Raw genomic sequence first — 22615 nt, 5'->3', positions numbered from 1 at the left:
ATTATTCCCACACAACTCTGGCAACATACATTCTAAATTTATGTTTTCCTTTTCTTAGGTTTTGTAAGTTACGACAATCCAGTCTCTGCACAGGCTGCCATTCAGTCAATGAATGGATTTCAGATTGGCATGAAGCGACTGAAAGTACAGCTCAAGCGCTCCAAGAATGACAGCAAGCCATACTGAGCGCCCCTCCCCTCTGGAACTGGAGTGAGAAGGATCTTCTGGTAAGTTGGAGAGGAGTGCGCTTGGAGATTCAAAAAACTCTTTAAGGCTGTATTTTTACAGTCACAGAAGCTGATGTCATTCTATCTGGCACATCTTCCCCTGAAGACTCGGCTGCAGCCTCTACTGGGAATTCTTCGGATGGAGGACAAGTTTGTGATTCTGTTTCCAGTGTTTTACTTTGGAGTTTAGGTGCCATATCACTGTTTGTTTTTTTAAAGTTTGCTGTGTTTGTAACGAGCGTGTTTTGAGAAGGACCAATGCCAGCCACCTGGGGGAGAAGGGAAGGTAGCAGGTGCATTTGGAACTGACACTGCATGACTTAGACTTGAGGAGGAGAATAGATCTGTTGCCAGATCCCAAGTTATAGTCATGAAAAGAGGGAGGAGGAGAATCTGAATCCAAATCACTTGGTGGCTGGTTAATGAACAGATCCTGAGGAACCTTGCCAAATCCTCATTTGCCCAGCTTTACTTAGTTAATGCCTTATGGGAGGATTTTATGCTGAATCAGTCACTAGGGCGGGAGAAACATAATTTGGCAAACAGTTTCATGTGTTAAAAGGAAAACTGCAGTAATTATCAGTGTGCGGTTGCAGTTTACAAAATGATCCAATTAAGTTTCTTATTCAAATATTTACAATCCAACCACGGCAACCTTTAAAAAATTGGATACCATTGATTTTTCAGTGTTCGTTGTTTCATGGAAACGAAAGAGTTTACTATGATAGAATACATGTTGGCTATAAGCCAGGAATTCATGGTTTTAACTCATGATCTGCTGCAAATTCTGTATGTTTTGATCAAATTTCCTATGCTTCTTCTCCCCCAGTTTTACAGCTTGTACACAAAGACGTTTCTGAAATCAATGTTCATAAAGCACAATTTAAATCCTCCTTAGTACTAAACTGACAGATGGCTTCTAGATAAGCTCATGTTGCTTTGATATCTGACATTCTGGTTTTTTGCACCCTCTTCAAGTGGGCATCCAGAATAATATTGTCCCAAAGATCATCTGCTTTGCTCATGAGGTTTGGTTTTTCATATATGTTACCATTTTGTTACACTGCAGTTTTCCTTTGAGTGCATGTGCCAATACAAAACGTGAAGGGCTGAATTTACCCTCGATCATTGATCTTGATTTGTGACCCAATACTTAATAATTCAGTCAGTATTCTTTCCCTTCATGCATACCTGCTTTTTTCACACATGTGAACTTGCCAAAATGTTAAAGGTTTTTTTTTGTACAAACTGATGACATGAGACTAAAGGGAACTTTGATGTTCTGGCCTCAGCCATGGCAAGAAATCAGTGTAGAACCTAGCTTTAAAGCCATGAAAAGCCACCTCTGTCTGTAGGGAAGTTAACAGTATTATATATAGATTCAGTGCATTCCTGTGTCCTCAGTTTACTCTTCTCTTTGGTCCCATTTGATGATCATGTTTTTTCATAGCACCCAGTCAACTCACAGATCTTGTATTTGGAAAACAGGTGTTTAGGGGAGGAGTGGGAGCATATTTTTTTTAAAAAAGGCTTCCAACTCGCTTCATCAGGAAGAGTCACAAGGCTCACAAACCGGAAATGCCATTTTAGAAACTAGGAAAATCAAGCATAACCAGGGACTGGGTCCCCTGGTGTATTACACCTCAGAAGTATAAGTTGTGTAAGGCCATCCTTCTCAAGTTCAAGTAATATTTTTGTCATGAATTTGGAAGTATTGTTAGTGCAAACTGTTAGGATTATAAAGCACACACAGTGGTGGCAAAAAAGTAGAATGGTCAGATTGTCCAATTTCCCATTTATGCTGGCATATGGTACCCTTCTGTGTTCGATATTTGGGTCTATTCAGAAGCATACCCATACACTTAGGTGAACTGTATACATTTGAATTTTGTGCACTAGGAAAAGTTGTGTCCTGATATTCTGAGGAGGAAAAAAGTATTGGAGTGTTGAGGCTTCCAGGGTTGTCACAGGATTTTTTTATATATATAAATAATTTTCAGGAAAAAAGGTCATGGTTGGGAGCAGCTGCTCCAGTTGCAACCTGATATAACCAAGAATGTTGTTTCTATTTTTATAGAAGTTTTTTACTGCTCCAGGGTGGAGAATATTTATTATCTAAATTATTTCACTGGAAAACACCAGGGTTTTGCATAATCCTGAATGTGATTGTGTCACACATACATACAACAATGTGCACGATTAAAACTACTGATTTTCAGTGCCCTGTCTGCAGCTGGACAGACTGCTAAATAGGAAAAGAGTTAATGCTGTGAAGCAGTGGAGGAGGAAAGCTGTGCTCAAGTTTCTCTATAGTCACTTCTTCCAGTACTTCCTGTATCCCCCACTCTCTAAGTCCCTTTTTTGTTTCTCTTTTGGCTACCCATGTCAGCTTCTCTGTGAATATCTGTTCAGTCACTCTTTTATTTAGTGTCCATAATTTTCATAACCTGTCTGCATGCTCTCATCATGAAAACTGAGGCAAATCACCTGTTGAATTAACATGACGTGTGTATAGATTGTCCTTTAATATTTTCTAAGAAGTGTGATTCATACAAGTGCCCTCATCCCACATGATACTATTACCAAAGCGAAGTATCCAGGTTAAACTCCAAAAATCAAATATTTGGGATATATTGGCAAAGTTCTTGTGCTTTCATTGCTGGTACTCTTACTTGAACTAGAAGACTTCAACAAAATAATAGCTTTTTTTCTTTCTCAGTTTTATTCTATTGATCTGGTCATTCATGCTTTTCAAAACAAGTAATAAAATGAAGTTCTGGAGTAGGTTCTCTGTTGTCAAGGAGGTTAATCTTACACACAGACCCAGCTTTCCAATTTTAGGGTTTGGGCCCATCAGTCATGCTGTGGGTTTTTCTACATAATTTTAATTTCCCCCCTTTCCTTTCAAAATTTGAACAGATCCTTTGACAGAAAACCCTGGATGTTACCTTGTTGGCTGTCCCTCTGAAGCAAATCAGATTAGTTAACTGCATTTAGACCAATGTAACAAAGGGATCAAATTGGAAAACATAACAGTTTAGTTGCTTACTATTAAAAATATTGTCTGCTGTATATTCAATTACATTTAACCTTGGACCTAATTTTAGATTAAAATAAGTTCTCAGAATAAACTGTGTGTGTCTGGTAATATGCAGGCACAAATCTGGAATGAATAAAAGGAAACATGTTAAAAGTATTTGGGGGCAGACTTTGGCATTCATGAGGCATTGAGTACCAAAAGAGTACTTTCCAAAAGAGCATTATTTTTATAATAAAAAATAAGGTTCTCAACAATTGCTGATGAAGTTGGCATACACTTATCTGGATTTTCCCTGTAATTTTTAACTTGAATGGCTGCATGTATGTCCTGCAGAGTCTTGTGAATGTGTGCGTTAGAATCTACTTTTCAGATTCTACTTGGTGTACATGTTAAGATGAAAAATCTCAGACACTGTTAGAATAGCTTGATACTTGTTAACAAAAGCCCCAGGTTAGCATCCTTTGGGAATTTGTGCACTCAAATAGAAAAGGATGTGTTGGATTGCTGACATGAAATGCAAGTATTTGTTTTAAATTAGAATGTTGTGTTATATGCCTTTGACTATGATTAGTTTTTCCAGTAATCACATGCTGCTGCCTCAGACAGTTGTCTGTGTACAGCACCTCATTAACAGAATGCTTAAATGTATTTGTCCTGGAAATCACATATCTTGTGTTGGGCTCCCTGTTAGAGATTTTATCAGTTCTGAAAAATCTCAAGATCCTTCCACTGAAACTGGTAAAGTGTCTGTAGAATTACTAAGAGCCCGGAATTCCACCTCACAAAGTCAGGGAGCAGGATTTATTTATTGAAAAAGTTGCAAAAGATTTTTTTTTTACAGGTATGAAGTAAAAAGGGCTCGGCTGAGGCAAGTCTTAACTTGCAATCAAGTCTTAATTCCTTCCTATTTCATAAAGGTTTCAGTTCCATTTATGTACCTTACATCATTTTTGGTTCTAAAACCAACAGCCAGTATCCTTGTTTCTTAAAGAATAGCTGAAACAAAGGATGGACTGCCTACTTATGTCATATGATAGGAAAGAAGAAAGTATCTCAACTATCAATCCTCCCAGTGATTCCTCTTGTATCCCTGTTCTTAAAATCAGAATCACCCAGAAACCACAGTTTATGGATTCAAGATCTAACAGAGGGGGTGTTCTGTGTTGTCTTCCTCAAGCAGAGGTAACAGGAACTGTGGCTCAGGGCTGTCCATGGTGATGCACAGCCATCTCACTGCCACTAAGCCATATTCCATACTGTAGCTAATGTCTAAAGGAAATCCCAGGCCTCTGTTTCTATTCAGTTTCTGATTGTTTTGACATTTATTTAGTGTCTTATGCACTTCAACTTTTACTTGTTCATTGTTGGCATGTGCTGCCCTTCCCTGTCAATTCCCCTCCCCAGAGGTCTCGTTGTATAGTGCCCATTCTTGTTCTCTCACACACACACTCTCTCTCTCTCTTTCTCTCTGTGTTTGGATGTACTGCTCTGTGTAACTCAGTGGGTCTCCTTCTTTCTGGTTTGTTTTTTTTCTAGATTCCTGCCGTTTGTTCATCGTTGTGCCTAAAGCATGTCGATGTGGCGTTCAAGTACATCGTCCAAATCCTTGTCTCTTCAGCTTCTCTGATGCTTGAACTCTCACCTTTGACCTTGTGTTGACTTTTGATGCTGATGTGTATTTTTATTATATTTGTTTCTTTTCTTTCTTTTTTTCCTTTTTTTGTGCTGCCAAATTGGTTTTGCTAGAAAGACTGCTGAAGGGGAATATTTAAACTTGCATTTGAATATAAAAGAATTCTATTTTTCTAGAACTTCGTAAGATAACCACTTGATTTTGTGATTCTGATTCTTTGTAATTGTCTTCAGAGCAGCCTTGCTAGCATACCTCGTGGAGTATTGTATTTCTGTGAACATACAGCCAATCACTTTCTAGGCTTAGTTTTTTCTGTGTGCTTAGTTTTAAAACAAATCTTTGAAGGAAAAAGTAAAATGATGCAACTTTAAAAATTCAGGAGGCTTTTGATCACATTTTGCTGAATCTACTTTCTGTGCTTGAGGAGACAGCATGTATTCTTTGACTTGAGTAGTCTCAGCAGAAAACACTTGAACTACGCTTTCTCCTGATTGTAGCTGCATTTTTGCCCTGGCACTTACTGTTTTTTCCTTCCTGTGTGATTTATCAGCCTTTGTCTGCAGTGAAAGTTTAATCAAAGTTGATGTTGTATTTTGTTAACACCCTAGCATGCTTAGTTTTTTGTAACTACAATCTCCTCAGCAAAATGTGAGATTTTGTTTTTTTCCTTTAAAAACTCAAATAATGCCCTTGTAAATGTTTTGCATGTTTCCTGCTGTGTTCTTCACAACCTTGTGTATATAAACACCCTTCACCTCTGTTTTCTATAGTTTGTGCAAAAACGGAGTAATTTAAGTTTCAAATCTATCCTTCTTTGGATGCCAGACTTGTGGTCATATGTCACGTGATGACATCTCCTGTGCATTTAGACTGCTTTACACAGTATCTGCACCTTGCTGTATCATCACAGCTATGGAAGGGTCTCAGGGGGCTTGATTGCACTGTTCGGTGGTGGTGGCAGTAGCAGGGATAGAAGAAAGGTGTGGGATGTTTGCAGTAATATTGCTTCTAAGTTCCATTTGAGCAAAAGCTCTTTTGGGGTAGCCTTAATTTGTACCTCTTGTTTGATATGTGGCTTGCTTTGTGAGGTTCAGCACTATTCAATCTTGGTGGATGGAAGCTTGATTGCTCTCCAGTCTTTACACTTGAAGTATCATGTCCTGCATATCCCATAGAAGGAATCTGTAAGTCTAGGCACAGAACTGCTGGCTCTTTCCCCAAGTGACAAGCACAATATAACAGTCTAATAACTGTTACCTGAACAGGGTACCAACCCCGGCTCCTTTTCTCAGGGGCCTTAGCTGGGGGATCTCCTCTATAGAGATATTTTTTTAAGTTCTTAAGTTGGGTAAGGAGTCATGCAGTTTTTCTTTTTTCCCCTTGTTTCTGGCCTGATGAAGAGATAGCGCAGATTATCCTTCTCTGGGAAGCATGTTTCAGCCTTGCTGCACATACAACCTACTGTAGAAGCTGAGACTTAATACTGGGTTTCAGAGCACCTACAAGAAAATCCTGTGGTAGGTGCATAATCACAAGGGACAAAGGGGTGGGAAAGCTATACCGGAATTTTTGACAGGAGGAAGGTATGTGAGAAAAACTTCAGAGAGTAGGGATGTGTGGGATACCTAATCTCTAGGCCAAATGGAGTGTTCCGTTGTTTGGGACAAAAGAAATCCTGCTCCATTGTTGGGTGGGTAATATTTCTCCATGCTTGTTAGATAAATATGCATAGGTAGCTGTTCCCTCAACCTTGTGATCATCATCTTTTGAGGGTGGGAGTTGCTTGCAAAGAGATGGCTGCGATATCTGGGTTTACAGCTGTGGTGTGGTTGCTCTAAGGCTCTCAGTCGCAATGCACAGGGATGTCTGATAGCAGGGAATGTGAGACCCTGCAGTGTATTGATTAATTTTGCCAATACATTTCTTTACAATGTGCATACAGTTTCATGAGGAACTCTGGGGAATCCTGTGGAAAAAAAATCTCTGGAGAAAACCAAAATGCCAAACATTGGATGTTCCTTTTCTTTCTTCTTTCCTTTCTTTGGTTGTTTTAATTATTCTGTGGTGGTTTTAATGGATTTGAGACAGTAAAGCAGCAGCTGCCTTTTATTTCTGGCTGCTTTTTGTGAATAATTTAAGAAAAAAATTACATTTTGGAAATAAACCTGTGGGCTTTTTTATTGGTACAAACATTGTATTTAACACTAGGGGTTTTGTACAGTTTTTTGCCTTTTCTACTAGAAAACAATGTAAAGTGATTCACAAATGTGACAAGAAAACAAATTGCCACTATGACCAAATGTAGAGCTGTTCTGCAGTAACAGGATTTAATCAACTCAAGTCGTGATTCTGTTGTAGCAATGCTTTTCTTTACCTTGTTTGAGCTGTTCCTTTTTTCTTGTTTGATTTGCAAAACAAAATGTCTTTTTTGTGTGAAATTGTGTTGTACTCTGTAGAAGATTATGGATTTTACTTTAATGGTTTAAAAACAGAAGCACATGTTGCTTTTCTGATCACGGAGTTTGTGTAGTGGATTTAAAAATGAAAGTTTTGTTAAGTTTGGAGTATGTATTAAGGAATTTTCTTCGTTTTGTGTGTGGTTTCTTTTTGTCCCACTGGGGAACTTAAAGCTGTTTTAATTGCACAGACACACAGACAAGAAGTCATTTTGTATATGCCAAGTGTGGTACCTCCCTTTGTTTATTTGCTATTAAACTGTTTGAGAAGAATTTTCTGTGTCATCCTTGGGTTTAACATGTGACAGCTAGGTGAGGTATGTTAATATTAGAATATGAGGAGGAGGAAGACTGTTCTGCCTGCTGTGAATAGATCATAGAATAAATTTCTTAGTCAGATAAACACTGACCCAGTATTTGTAACGTATCTTGTAATCTGCCCTTTGAGCACTTTATTTTCCTCCCTCCACCTTACTTTAAATTAACCTCTTTCTGAGCACTTTGTATGTAACATTTTCTGAATGGTGGCCAGGCCAAGGATGAGTTCTGTCTAGGACTTTCTGGAGTGCTAGTACATCAAATGCAATCATATACCAAAGTTGGTTGGGGGGGGATACATTCTGTATACAAAGAATGGCATTGCTGTTTGCCCACAACAGTGGAAATAACTGGGTGGGTGAGGATGATCACGTACACGTATGTGTGTACACACACCTACTTTTGTCTATCTGTATGACAACATAAGAATTGCCAGACTATTTCAGTCCAGTGATCCATGAACCTTAGAGCATTCTGTAGCTGTCAGCAGTCACTCCAGTGCCACAAGGAAGTACATAAACAAGCAAAGGAGGATAGTAATAATTCCTCCTTTGTCCTTCATCCCCAGTCTCAACACGGGCATTCATTGGGCTACTGGCTAACTTTGGTAGTAGCCACTGATGGACCTGTTCTCCATGTAATTTTTCTAATTGTATTAAAAGCAATTTATAGTGGTAAACCACCTCTGAATACCTCTTACCATGAAAACCCTATGAATACAGGTGGGCCCTGCTTTACAGCGCTTCGCCTTTCGGTTCTGCTAATGTGGAGGCTTTCAATTAGGGAAAGTCCCCGCTTTAAGGCGCTTGTTCTGCTTTTATGGCGGTTTTTGCTTGTGTGCCATTTTCGCGCGATGTGCACCATTATTTTCAATGGGGTCTGCTTTTTGGCAGTTTCCGCTTTTCGGCGGCAGTCTGGAACGGAACCTGCCATATAAGCAGGGCCTGCCTATATATCAAAAAAAGATTCATGGGGTCGCCATAAGTCGTAATCAACTTGAAGGCATATAACAACAACAATTAAAAGCAATTTATAATAAGAAACCATCATAGCATTGATCAGTAGCAATGAGCTCTGTAGATTAATCCTGCATCGCATGAAGCAGTACTTTCTTCACTATGCTGGTTATTTCAATGGACTTCTCATTTTGAATGATTTAATGTTTTTGCTCTCATAATTTTATAATAACTTCTACTGATAATTTTATAAACATCTAGAGTAAAATGTTGCAGTTACTTAATCCATTCCTAATAAGAGAACATCTCCCATTCTCATGATCATATTAGCTAAACTTTGCTGTAAGTCCTCCATGTTTTCTGTCTCCTCTCCCCTTTTTTTATTAGATGTAACCAACAGAATTGCTCACAGTATAGCACCCTGGTGTCCAACATGGTTGCCACATGTGGTGAAATGGCAATTGACGTGTGGCAAATTGGTGCTTTTACTACCTATTTTTAAAATAAATTTATACATGCACCAGTTCAAAAAAGTGTCTATCCTCTGCTCTTAACAATCACGGATTCGTTTTTGGATCCTGTGCATTACAAAATGCACTTTGACATCTACAATTCTCAACTATCACAAGAGCTTGCAATGCTTCTTTCTTTGGAGAGGCACCATTTCACGATATATGTAATTTTACTTCAAAGCACTAAACATTTGAAAGGTGATTCATTTGTTACGATGGTGGACTCATATTTTAAATTGAAATAAGTTCGTGTTTCTAAATACAGTTACTCTAAAACTTTTCAATTTTTAGTTCACAGTGTTTCTGAATCAACTTTTCTGCAGTAAAATGGTGAAATCAAAAATACAGGTTGCAGATGCTGGATGAAAATTTGGAAACAGAGTTGAGATGCGCTACTTAATGAAAATATATGTCAGATTACATACTAATTCTGTCTGTAGATAATTCAAAACATTTGTGTGTATTGTTGTACCCTCAAAAACCACAGTTAAAAAACTTTGTTTTTGTCATTTGGTGAAAAATGTTAACACATCCGTCACAATTTTGGCAAGTATGATAAAACCTGTTGGACACCATTGGTATAGCATGAGAGTTGCTTTGTTGGTTCAGACTAAAGCCCAACATACTGTCTCTAGAAGTGGCCGCATTCTTGGAATGGAATAAACTGATATAATGACACTGTGATCTTGCTATTTTTGTTTCTATCTCTTCTCTCATTTCTAATGCTCAATTTGCCTCTTGCAATGCTACAGCAAACCAAGTATGTTTTCAGAGTGCTTTCTACTATAACCCCATCTTTATTAAATAGTTAGCCAATTCATAACCCATCAGGATACATGTACAAATAGGATTATTCATCTTACAAGTGAGTAAGTCTGTATTGAAATGAATTTGTCCAGTCTGGAGACCACTGCACTTTTATTGTGCTGCTTACTGTACCCTCTGCTTCAAATTACTAGAAAGTATTCAATATATTGATCATGAATGTTAAACCAGTTGCTGTCTTTTACAAAAATGACTTTTGGTGCTGTTGGATGCTTTTTTTTTTTGTAACATAAAGCAAAGTCGATTCTGTTACAATAAAATTACTTGCGTAAGATTGGGCAAACATAGAAGCCAGCTGGGGCATAAGCATTACAACCCTGAAGGAAAGTACACTTGAGATGAAATGCTATCATATTTTTCCAACAGTGAGGGTGTTTGGACAATTTCTGAAGTATTAATAATTTTTTCTCCTGCTTGGTCAACCTCTTTTAAAAGGGTTTCAACATCTTTAAAGCAATGTTAATTTTTGTAATTGTGAATGCAAGATGGTGATTATTCAATCATGTATTTCATCCAATGAGTCTGTTAAGCACACAGCAGGATTTTGTATCACCTGTTTTGTGGTGCAGAAAACCACAGGAAAAAATGAACAGCTGTTTCAAGTCGAAGAAGGGTGAGTAGAAGATGGAGGAAGCAGCTGAAAGACCAATTTCCTGTCAGTGAGAAATGGGAACAAAGCAGCATTACGCTCAACGTGTGTTAATAACAAAGCTCAGCTCTATTGTGTTTATAAGATAGACAATTGTGTTTATAAGATGGACACCTGAAACCAGGCCTGTATAATAAAACAGTTCTGTGCTGAGCTTTTCATTTCCTGTTGTCCTCTCTTGGCGAGTTCAAAGATCCTTACAAATCTCAAGAAAGGAGGGGTGTATTTTGTTCTTTGCTTTTTGTATTTTGCTCTAGTTATGGAGAGATCAGATGCTTTCCCTCTTACAACTTCACAAGCAAACACTTGTCAAAGATCAAAGAAGTATGTGTACAGACACATACACACACAACTGATAGTAATAGCTCAGAAAATGAAACTGATTAAATTTCATATAGTATTCATTGAGTCTTGGTTCCCCCCCTTTTTTTTTCTAAGCTCTTTCTATGGAAACAAGTGCTTTATATCTGCCTGACAATGTGGAGGACTGGAGGAGACATAATTTTCTGCATATGTAATAAATTTTCTTGGTTTTACTATAATGTTGATGGATTCTTTTGTTTTTATTGTTTGAGGGGGTTTTTGCATGCTCCTCATAAACTTGCAAAACCAAAGAGATACTAGATTCCTTACTGTTCAGCAGCTTGTATCTCCATTGTAACAGTATTTGAAAATAAATTTAAAAGTCAAATTCAATCTGTAATTATTGTAATATAAAATTTTGTAATTGTATAAACTACAGTTTTAATATACCAAACATAATACATTTTATGTTCCTAAAATAACAAAATGACTTGTGATCTGCAAAGAGTGCTACAAAAACTATTGCATATTTTCCCCGAAATTTCCATTTTTTCCTGGGGAAAAAAGGGAATGCTTTTTCTCATAGCTTACAACTTTCTGGAAATTTTGCATCTCCAGGTTTGCCAGACAAAATCAAATCAAATACGTTGGCAAGCGCAAATGTGTTTCTTTGGATGTTTTATTAGTTTTAGACTTTTTTATAAGTTGCCTTATGGTTCTTTGCAACCAAAAGATAGGTTAAAGAATAGAGATGTTCACATACCCCAGACCTGAGCTAGATTTTCTGGGAGCCAAAGTCAACAGCATAATTAACTCACCCTTTTAGTAGGTCATAAACAGCATATTTATATGCAGAAACCTGTGGATCAGGAGCATCTAACAGTTTTTTCATATTTGCCAAAATTGTGAATGTTAACATTATTACCACAAGAAAAATTTTTTTAACTGTTTTGAGGGTAGAAAAATATACATTTTAAATTATTGGTAAAATTAGTGACAAATCTGACATCTTTTCATTAAGTAGTGCAGAGAAATCAGGCATAGATTCAGAATACAGTGCCTTGCAAAAGTAATCAGACCCCTGACCAATGCTCTCTTATTAATGAATTACAAATGGTACATTGCAGTTTTGTTCTGTATGATACTTTAATTTGAAAACTGAAACTCAAAATCAGTTATTGTAAGGTGACATTGGTTTTATGTTGGGAAATGTTTGTAAGAAACATAAAACACTGAAATATGTTGCTTGATAAATATACAACCCCCACATATTAATATTTGGTAGAGCCACCTTTTGCTACAAGAGCTTTAAGTCTTTTGGGGTAGGTATGTACCAGCTTTACACACAGTATCGAAGGGATTTTGGCCCATTCTTCTTGGCAGATTCACTCCAGATCACTCAGGTTGGTTGGACATCTCTTGTGGACTGCAATTTTCAAAGAGCACCACAGATTCTCAATGGGATTGAGATCAGGACTTTTAACTGGGCCACTGCAGGACATTCACCTTTTGGTTCTTGAGCCACTCCAATGTTGCTTTGGCCTTGTGCTTGGGATCATTGTCCTACTGAAAGTGAATTTCCTCTCAAGCTTTAGTTTTTTAGTGGATTGAAGCAGGTTCTGTTGTAGTATTTTCCTGTATTTTGCTCCATCCATTCTTCCTTCAATTTTAACAAGATGCGCAGTCCCTGCTGATGAAAAGCATCTCCACAGCATGATGCTGCCACCACCATACTGTAGGGATAGTGTCTTGAGGCATTTTATTTTATTTATTATTTGATTTACATCCAGCGCTCCCTCCCAGCAGGAGCCCAGGGGGGCAAACAGAAACACTAAAAACACTAAAACATCATAAAAAGACCTTAAAATACATTAAAACAAAACAACGTTAAAAACAGTTTTAAAAAGCTTTAAAAACATCTTTAAAAACAAAAAAGGGGTTAAAATCATATTAAAGAAAACATATTAAAAGCAATTCCAACACAGACGCAGACTGGGACAGGTCTCAAAAGGCTTGTTGAGCAGTGTTAGATTTGTGCCATACAGAGAACTTTGAGTTTTGGCCAAAAAGCTCTATCTTGGTCTCATCTGACCACAAAACCTTTTTCCACATCGCAGCTAGGGCTCTCTCATGCTTTCTGGCAAACTCCAGACGTGCTTTCAGATGGTACTTTTTGAATAATGGCTTCTTTCTTGCCCCCCTCCCATACAGGCCAATGTTATGCAGATCTCTTGATATGGTTGACTGGTGCACCATTACTCCACTCCCAGCCGCTGAATTCTGTATCTCCTTCAAAATGATTGTTGGCCTCTCTGGCTTCTCTCACAAATCGCCTTCTTGTTCGAGTGCTGAGTTTTGAGAGACACCTTTTCTTGGCAGTGCCTGGTTGGTGTGATGCACCTTTCACTTCCTGATTATTGATCCAACCATGCACACTGGGATATCCAAACACTTGGATATTATTTTGTACCCTTTTCCTAATTATGCATCTGTATTACATTATCACTCACATTTGTAGAATGCTCTTTGGCCTTCATTTTCCTTCGCATCCACAGCCTGACAAATGATCCTTCAACAGTGCGGTTTTTATCCTGACAATGTGATAGCAACTTTAACGGTTCACAGGTGGAGGCCAATGGTAAGATAACTTTGTCCTCGATAGGGCAATTTCATCTGTGTAAACTGGGAGCTTCCACAGCATGGGTTGAATACTTATGCAAGCAACATGTTTCAGTTTTTTATGTTTCTTACAAACATTTCCCAACATAAAATCAATATCACCTTACAATAATTGATTTTGAGTTTCAGTGTTTCAAAATAAGATATCATACAGAACGAAATTACAAAGTACCATTTGTAATTCAGTAATATGAGAGCATTGGTCAGGGGACTAATTACTTTTGCAAGGCATTGTACATCACAACTCCACCTCCAAATTTTCATCCAATATCTGTGGCCTATATTTTCATTTCACCATTTTGAACCCAACATTGAAAAGAGTTTTGGAACAGCTATATTTAGAACTGTACACTCATTTGATTTAAAATGAGCCCACATAACAATTGAATCATCTTTCAAATGTTCTGCTTTGAAGTAATATCACATCCGCCTCAAACTCCAAAGGAAGAAGCCTCACAAGCTCTTTGGGATAGATAATGATTGTAGATGTCAAAGTGAAAAGGATCTTACATGAATTCAAAAATAGCTCTACTGTTCAAAGTCAGAAAAGTATAGGACCTAGAAATGTGGCCCAGGAAAAAATGTTTTTTTCCTGGTTTTTTCCAAAGCCTTTTTTGTTTTTTCTGAAAAAAATGAAAAAATGGATTATGGAATGTTTTATTTTAGCATGATGAATAAAATGTTTCATTGAATCTTGGTCTCCCCCCCTTTTTTTCTCAGTTCTTTCCATGGGAATGGATGCTTTATGTCTGTTTGACACTATAGGACTAGCAGAGACATAATTTTCTTTGTTATTAATGTTGGTTTCTTCTGTTTTTTTAATTGTTTTTTGCCTGCTCCTCATAAACTGGCAAAACAAAAGAGGTTCCTTACAATTCAGGTGTTCCTTACAGTTCAGGATCTTGTAGATCCATTTGTTACAAAAAAGTAATTAAAATAAAAATGTAATAATTGTTTGAATAAAAGGTACTTTTAATATACCAAATGTTTAAAAAGTTTAATTTTATGCCAGACCAACTTGTACATAATTACATTTGATGTTCCTGAAGTAACAAAGTGACTTTCAATCTATAAAAAGTGCTAATATTGCATTTTTTCCATTTTTCTGGAAAAAAAACCCAGAAAAACCCATTTGTTTTTCCATGGCTTCAAAATTTCCAGAAATTTTACATCTCCATTAGGACCCAAGGATGAATCTGTGATAAGCCTTGGGGGTGGACACTTTTTTGAACATGTATATGCATAAAAAAGTTTTTAAAATGTCTTTTAAAAATAGGTGGTAGAAGTAAAGCAGTTTGCCACAGGTCAGTAGCCATTTCGCCACATGGCGAATAGCGACTGTGTTGAACACCAAGGCTGTAGATGAAACTTTCCACAGCATACGGATAAAACAATTACTAACAACTATAGATTAGCTGCTGTTTAAAGGCATGGGAATAGGAACTGTTGAAAAAGTTGACAGCGTCAAAAGGAGGTAGATTTAGGCAGCACCAGCATTTGGGCATAGACTTGGACATGGTAAACCTGGTTTCAAGTTCTGCCTTTGCCATGAAGTCACTGTGCCATCAGGCAAATGTCCACTCAGCCTTGGTCCCAAAATATAATTGGGAAAATGGTGATTTATCTCACAGCATTTGGAGGGCAAGCCTGATAAAGATGGTAAACTTCCTTGTAAATTAAAGTTGCTATATGTTAACAGCATTCACACACAAGCCACCCCTCATATTCTTCAAACAAATCAATGCTTGTTATAATGCCCTGTCCTTCCCAGTATTCTTTCATTAATCCTGTTCCTCTTGGGCTCCATGCCTATCTCATCTTTCTATGTTTCTTCCTAATGTCTCCTTGCTCTTTTTTTTCTCTTTCCCAAAGAAAATTTACGCAGCAATGCATACCCCTCTGCATATACTAAGGCTGGGTGGCTAACCTTTTTCAAGTTGAAAGCCACATTGATCCATGGTCAACTCTCTGGGGACCCAATTGTAAAAGTGGATATTGCCAATTTCAAATTGTTCAGATAAATTGGGGGCAATCATAAACCATTTGGCATCACAGCCACAGCAGTGGACCCACAGCAGAATCACGCACATGAGCAGGTAGGGAGGGGAAATCATTGGGTTGTATCCAATCCTCCACACAGGACTGGCCCTAGGATAAATTGCACCCTGGGCACCCCCACCCCATGGTAAGCTTTGCAGCCACCCAGGTTTATGGAGCCCAGCACAGATGTGATGTTGGGGACCCTGTTGTTGCTCCCTACAAAGACTCATGCATGTGTGTACAAAGCTTTGGGCCACATGCAAGAATTTTGGCATGCATGGACTACAGGTGAGAATTCTCACCTGCAGCTCCTCGCCATGGGATTAAGCAGAATGATAGATGTGCTTCATTTTTTCTTAAAAGGGGATAAGGGAATAGGGATCAGGTTGTGCTTTGCCTGAGTACCTCCTCCAAATTCCAAATCCCATCTGGCAGAGCTTTCTGCTTTCTAGGGCTCAGTCTCACAGGCCTTCTTCACTAACTCAGCAGTTACTCTCTTAAGGCCTGGCCTCACACCACTCCTACACTTTTCTCTGTGGGAGCTGCCACAGAAAATTACTCTCCACTGACACCTTGCCCCACTCCTTGTGCTTCCCCAGAGGGCCTGGAGTTATTTCTGTGATAAGAAAAGGCTGCCTGCCCTGATCCTTCTTTTATTACGACAAACTATAACTTGGGCTACTTCACCTGGGCCAATCATAAGCCTGCTTGACCAATCATATCTTTGTTATCAGACATAAATAAAGATTTAACCTTAACTCGAATGGTTTAGACTCCCTTACAGTTGGGCTGCAGGCCTAGCTACTAAGCAGGTCCCTCCTTTAGCCTCCAGAGGATATATTTTACAGCCTCAAATTAGCACATATTCTGTTTCATGCACAACTATGTAAAATATTTATTGCATCATGGCTGGGGAGAAGTCCTATTATGTCATAATGATATGTTGAGATTCAGTGTCATCTTACACTGTAATATACTATTTCCTCTTTTTATAAAAACTTTTTAAATACCAAGAATTCTGGTGAGCAGTGAGTCAGGGCAAGGGCCAATGATATCCACAGGAACGGAGGCAGGGGGTCCAAATTGCCCCTGTCTCCCACACACACAGCCCTGCAGCTTTGCAGTGTTAGTGAGTTGTATGGCTTGTGCAGGACTGCTGGAATTGGTTTTAAAGATGTTTATAAGATGTTTCAATGTTTTTAAAGATTTTTGGTTTACTATATTTTAACGTCTTTCGTTTCTCAGATGTTTTAAAGTGCTTTTAGTGTTTTTGTTTCCCAACCAGGGCTCCTTCTGGGAGGAAGGATGGGATGTAAAGTAAATAAATAAATAAAACAGCAGTGTACCAGGTCCTGCTACTCTCAGGCTTTTCCCTAGCAACATCTATGAAAAGGGCCCAGAGCAAGCTACCTCTTAAATTTTAGACAGGCAGCATCTCTCTTATCTTTTCAGTACCTACTGAAGGCCTTCCTCTTTTAACAAGCCATTTAATTAGAGACCTTATCCCAGTCTGTGCCGTATTGGAATTACTTTGTATATGTTTTTAAAGCTTTTTTAAAAAAAATGTTTTTAAAGATCTTTTTCAAATATGTGTGAAAAGATGCTTTGTTTTAATGTGTTTTTAATATATTTTGGGGTGTTTTTTATGTTTTTGTTTGCTGCCCTGGGCACCTTCTGGGAGGAAGGGTGGGATATGAATTTATGAAATTTAATAAATACCATATAATAATAAATAAATTTGCTGCTCTGCTTTCAGTGCACTCCTCCAGTTCTAGGGTCCCAATGAAGTCTTTGTCATGTGGTGTGGGTGGCTTTCAAAGGATGACTCTCATGGAGTTGTAGATCTATATTCTTTATAATTTTAGCGCACACCCAAAATGCCTCATGCTTCATCTCTTCCCTGAGCTCCGAAAAATCCCTCTTCAGCTATCACAGGTTTTACTTTTAATATTTTTTTGTTTTGTAGCAGTTCCTATCTTTTGGTAAGCCTTCTTTATTTTATAATATTTATTTTTATTTTAAAAAATAAAAATAAACACAATAATAAAATAATTATCCAGCTGACCTCTTACAGCGTACAGATTTATTTTATTATTCATATAGTTCTTACAGTGTGTGATAATGTTTATGTGCTAAGTGCACAGTAAAGCTGTTTTCTACTATTTTTACCTAGTGCAAATGACAGTGGAAATTGAAAAAGAAACATACTTTAAAGCTAACTGAAGGAAGATCTTTTTTGTAGTTAACACCCAAACAACCTGTAGAACCTTGGGGAAAAAGTTAAAATCACTTGCTTTTTGCCACCCTAGCTCACTGCAGACAGTACATTAAAAAAACCAGCCACTGAGCTAGGTGTCCCCCTCAGCTTAGCTAGGCACCCTCTCCTCAGCTTGGCAACCCAGGTGACCATCCAGCTCACCCTAAGGCTGGCCCTGCCTCCACACAATTCCACTGGCATAACAGGGCTTCCATTTCCTCTCCTCTCTCCTCTCTCCACACACCTCCAAAATCTCCAGAGGATCCCCCAGTCCTTCAGAACTAATTTTGAGGGCACATGGGGGGCTATAGGTTGAGGGTTGGCCTCCCCTGCATTAAGGTAGGGAGTCCTCTATGTACATAGCACCACCTACAGAAAAAGCTGCCCTTTGTAGTCCAGCTGTTTTGAATAATGCTGATGTGCTGTGGGAGATGGAGAAAGTTGTATTTTTTTCTTGTTTCTAGACCTAGTACAAGGTCGTAAACAGGCTGCTAGAATTTTGTACCACTACACATATGACACTCAGCCGATAACTAGTCAGCTATAAGAATGCTAGGACAGCTTACTAAAATAGCAATTATTCCATTTGTGGAATTACCCTGCCTCTATTTCTGGTAAGTTTCCCAGTTCATTGGCTAAAAGTCTTCTTCCCCATTCTATTCCTAATATGCTGGGTGTTATTAGCCTACAAATAGTTTCTGCTTCTTTCCCTAGCTTCACATCTGACCATAGAGACTCCACTTTTTTCCTCCCCAAGCACAACACTACTTTGAGGATGGGGTCCTCGTTTAGGTTCACTTAGTGACATTTAGGGGGTGTTCTCTGTGACGCCCTTCCCTGGCTCTCCCTGTCAGGTTCCTACCTGCTCGTGGCTACTGCCTTTCACTAGGCACCACCAGGGACTCCACCAGTCCGGACTGTCCTTTTTTATGGTTTCTCTCTCCGCTCTAGCACAGATCTCAATAGATCCCCCTGCTAGGCAGCACCACCAGTCACGTTCTACAACCAATGTTCCCAGAGACCTTGCCTGAGTCTCTCTATCCAGTTACATTCGTGACTGCGTGCCTATGCTGTTCCCAACCCCCTTGTATCAATGCAGATAACTCATAACTTGGGGTTGCTCTGGATACTTATAATGTTATCTTCTCCTCTTCACCGCTGCCACCATTTGTTACTGTTTCCCTTCAGCCTTGGTTATTACCTTACCCTCCCTTCTGGTCTGTGAAACCCCAGCCAAGGATCAGGCCTTTGGTAAACCAAAATAGTATTTATTAAATAACATTAATAAGATAACTTTGATAATGATCTACAAGCTTATGGTTTCATCTATTACTGTGATATTTGACTTATTACTAATCCGAACTCCACCTCCCTCTTTCTCCACACTCTCCTGACATACACCAACTCACACCCACCTCCAAACTCCACCAAAACAACCCACTCACGTCCACCCAGATTCAACTGTCATCCTTCCATTTATACTCTCAGCCATCCAAACACTCAGCCAATCATCCAGCATTCTACTGCTCATTTACTCCCCCCTCCTCTTTCATTCCACTTACCATGTATCTTCTATACAAACAACACTTACCATATATACATTAATACAGGAACATCACATTCTCCAACATTCATCTTTAAAGGAGAAGGACCCTAGCTCAGTGGTAGAGCATCTGCTCTACATGCAGAAGGTCCCAGATTCAGTCCCTGGGGTCTTCAAATAGGGTTGGGAGGGATCCTTGCCTGAAATTCTGGAGTGCTGCTGCCAGACATTGTAGATGATGCTAAGCTAGATGGACCAATGGGGTGACTCTGTATAAGGCTGTATTCCTGTCAGTTCTGTGTTACAGTTTTAGGTGCATGTTACCATATTTTTCTGCAGCTTTCATGGAGAAGGCGATGCACTGGGTTGAGGTGTATCATGTGAAATGGAATTGGATGTCTTGGGCTAGTGAGAAGAAAGACAAACCAAGGTAATATAAAATGAGAGGCAGCAATTCAGCAGCTGTTCCTCCTGTTCCCAAATAATTTTCACCAAGAAATTGCCTGCTGCTCTCTTTACGTGTTCTCCACATCATAATTTGATTAGCCTCTGTCATGCTGTCCCCTTAATAATCTCTTTTCTGAAACTAAAAGTGCCCAAATGCTTTAATCCTTTGCTTGTAAGGAAGTGGCTCCAATCCTCTGAACACTTTTGTTGTCCTTTCCTGCATCTTTTCCAGTTCTACAATATACTTTTTAAGATGCAGTGACCAGGAATGTAGACACTATTCCAAATGTATTTGTATAATGGTATTACAATATGAAAATATGCCCAATTCCTCATAATCTCTAGCATGGAAGTTGCCTTTTATATATATATATACAGCTGCTGCACTTAGCTGATGTGCTCAATCAGCTATTGGAACCGTCAAAAAGAGAGACCACATCTCAAGATGCTGGTAAAAATAATTGCACAACACATTTCAGCCACAAGACCTCCAGGGGTTTTCTGTAACAGACACACAACTAATGTGTAATATCAACAGTAAGAGCAGGCCAAAATATATATACCTACATATTAGTGTGACTGTAATTTGTTTTAAACTTTTTAATATTGAATTTTAAATTGTGACCCACCCTGGGACTTTATGGTGAAGGGGGGGTAAGAAATCAAATTAATAATATCATCTTTAAAAAATACATTTCCCAATACTGATCCTTTAGTCAGCACCTGCCTCCACTGTGGTAACTGCCTATTTTATTCCTCGTCTCTTCCAGCTAACCAGTCACTGGTCAATAAGTGAGCATATCCTGTTACCCCATAAGTCAAGAGTGTGGAACCTCTGACTCGCAGGCTAAACTTGGCCCACCGGGGTCCCACTTTGGTCCACAAGGCCTGTTTCCCCAAATCATGTCCACCTGCCCCACATCTTATGTAATATGTGACAAGTCTTCAAAGGAACAATCGGGAGCTTAAAGTGAACTCCCAGTTGTTTCACTAGTGGAGCTGATGGGCAATGGAAGCATCCCTTGCTCCAAGAGGGGAAAGATCTTTCCATTGAAACATCTGCTAAAATGAAGGGGTTGGGGTCTCCACTTTAGCAGTGGTTCCAATGCAAACCACTTCTCTTGGGGACCAGAGGTTCAGAAAGCAGTGTGGGCTGCCTGAAAGTCCATTCATTCATTCATTAGATTTATATCCCACCCATTCTCCCAGTAGGAGCCCAGGGCAGCAATTTTGCAGATAGCTCTGCACTACTGTTTGAACCACTGGTGATTGACCTGCCAAATGTATCCTGCCAGGGAACCACTAGCCAGAAAATGTTCCCCACCCCTGCTGTAAGTGCTAAGTTTACTCATGAGCCTTTGGTGAGGGACTTTGAACTTTTGACAAAGTATGCTATGTCTACCAGATCACTACATATCACTTACTTGTTGAGACACTTAAAGAGCTCCAGAAGGTTTTGAGGTTGGACTTCGTGGTATAAAAGCCATGCTATGTCTTCCTCTGTGAGTCTTGTTCTTCTCACCAGTAGCCGTATCTGGAAAATTATGCTTTGTATTTTTAAGGAAGTGTTTGTGAATCCATTCTATTCTTTTGGAATGCTTGATCAAGATGTTAACATGTAAATCCTGTTGGAATAGGCAAATATTGCATGTTCCCTTTAAGGGATATTTGGGGAATATCCCATGTACCTGTTTTACCATGATGTAACTTCCTAATGAGTGGGGTTACTTACCTGACTTCCTCCTCCTTTGTCCTGGGGGATTTTTGAATATTCTCCTTTGCTGATCTATCCACCATTGAGAGAGGCCACATGGCACAGATGCTCTCTCTGAGAGCATCAATACTAAACCACTAAAATGAACTGAGACTCCTATTTTCTTTCTTCTAAGCTAGAGCCTATGTTCCTAACATATGAGGTCATAAGTAAACATTCTTTTCTTTTACCTAAAAGATTGTGTCTGTTGTTGTTTATATAGAGAAAGGTGGGGCTGGTTTATTCTCATTCTGCTGCTTGTATTTTTATCTCTCTGCTAAGAAATAGGACCAACCAAATTAGTTCCTATTTCTGTGTGTATTTTTATAATACTGAACAAATCCAAGGGAGCAATCTGTGTCCAGGTTTTGAAATCTGATTCTATGTTTGAATTAATTAGCAACTGGTATACAGAGTGATACTGCCTGATACTGAAGGTAATATATAGCCACCATAGCTAGTAGCAATTAGCAGCCTTATCCTCCATAAACCAATCTAATTAGTATGAGTTTGCATAGTGCTTGAGCACCTTCAATAAAATATGAATGTGCCACAACTAGCTGAGTACCAGTTATAACTATTTTTGTACATGTGTACATTTTGTACATATCTGTACTCATGTCAGATATGTGTTTTGTTATGTAGGATTTTTTTTTATTAATACATTCATTGGAAGGCTGCTAACAGGAATTGGCTCTCTAGTGTATACTGGGCCAAATAATACACCAATCAGCAGTTTCCACATTACAAAACACATGCTTGCACATGAATATGGACCTGTGTATATGCAAATACAGTGAGGGGATTGGGACTAAGTGCTCTAACCACAAGCGTCACATTTGTATATAAGTTAACAGACTCTTCATTCCTGGCAAATAATGCTCTGAATTATTCAGGGCCACTTCATATATTACCCTTAAAGTGTACACCTAAGATTAAATGTGTTCCTAAAAGTTAGAGCATGAATACTACAAATA

General features: G+C 38.7%; 1 protein-coding gene across 11 annotated transcripts in view; it reads left to right on the top strand.

The window, feature by feature from the left end:
• CELF1 (CUGBP Elav-like family member 1) overlaps window positions 1-7629 on the top strand; it is a 60013-nt gene extending 52384 nt beyond the window's left edge. For all 11 annotated transcript variants that reach the window (XM_061611014.1, XM_061611013.1, XM_061611010.1 and 8 more), the window contains 2 exons: window positions 59-227; window positions 4804-7629. In XM_061611014.1, the coding sequence (XP_061466998.1) occupies window positions 59-186 (128 nt within the window). In that variant the 3' untranslated portion in view covers window positions 187-227; window positions 4804-7629. The remainder of the gene's footprint in view (window positions 1-58; window positions 228-4803) is intronic.
• Window positions 7630-22615: the final 14986 nt, after the last annotated feature.

The sequence above is a fragment of the Rhineura floridana genome, chromosome 2, assembly GCF_030035675.1.
Source record: "Rhineura floridana isolate rRhiFlo1 chromosome 2, rRhiFlo1.hap2, whole genome shotgun sequence".
Lineage (NCBI taxonomy): Eukaryota > Metazoa > Chordata > Lepidosauria > Squamata > Rhineuridae > Rhineura > Rhineura floridana.
The sequence above is the reverse complement of the archived record's forward strand: the minus strand, read 5'-3'. Positions and strand labels throughout refer to the sequence as shown.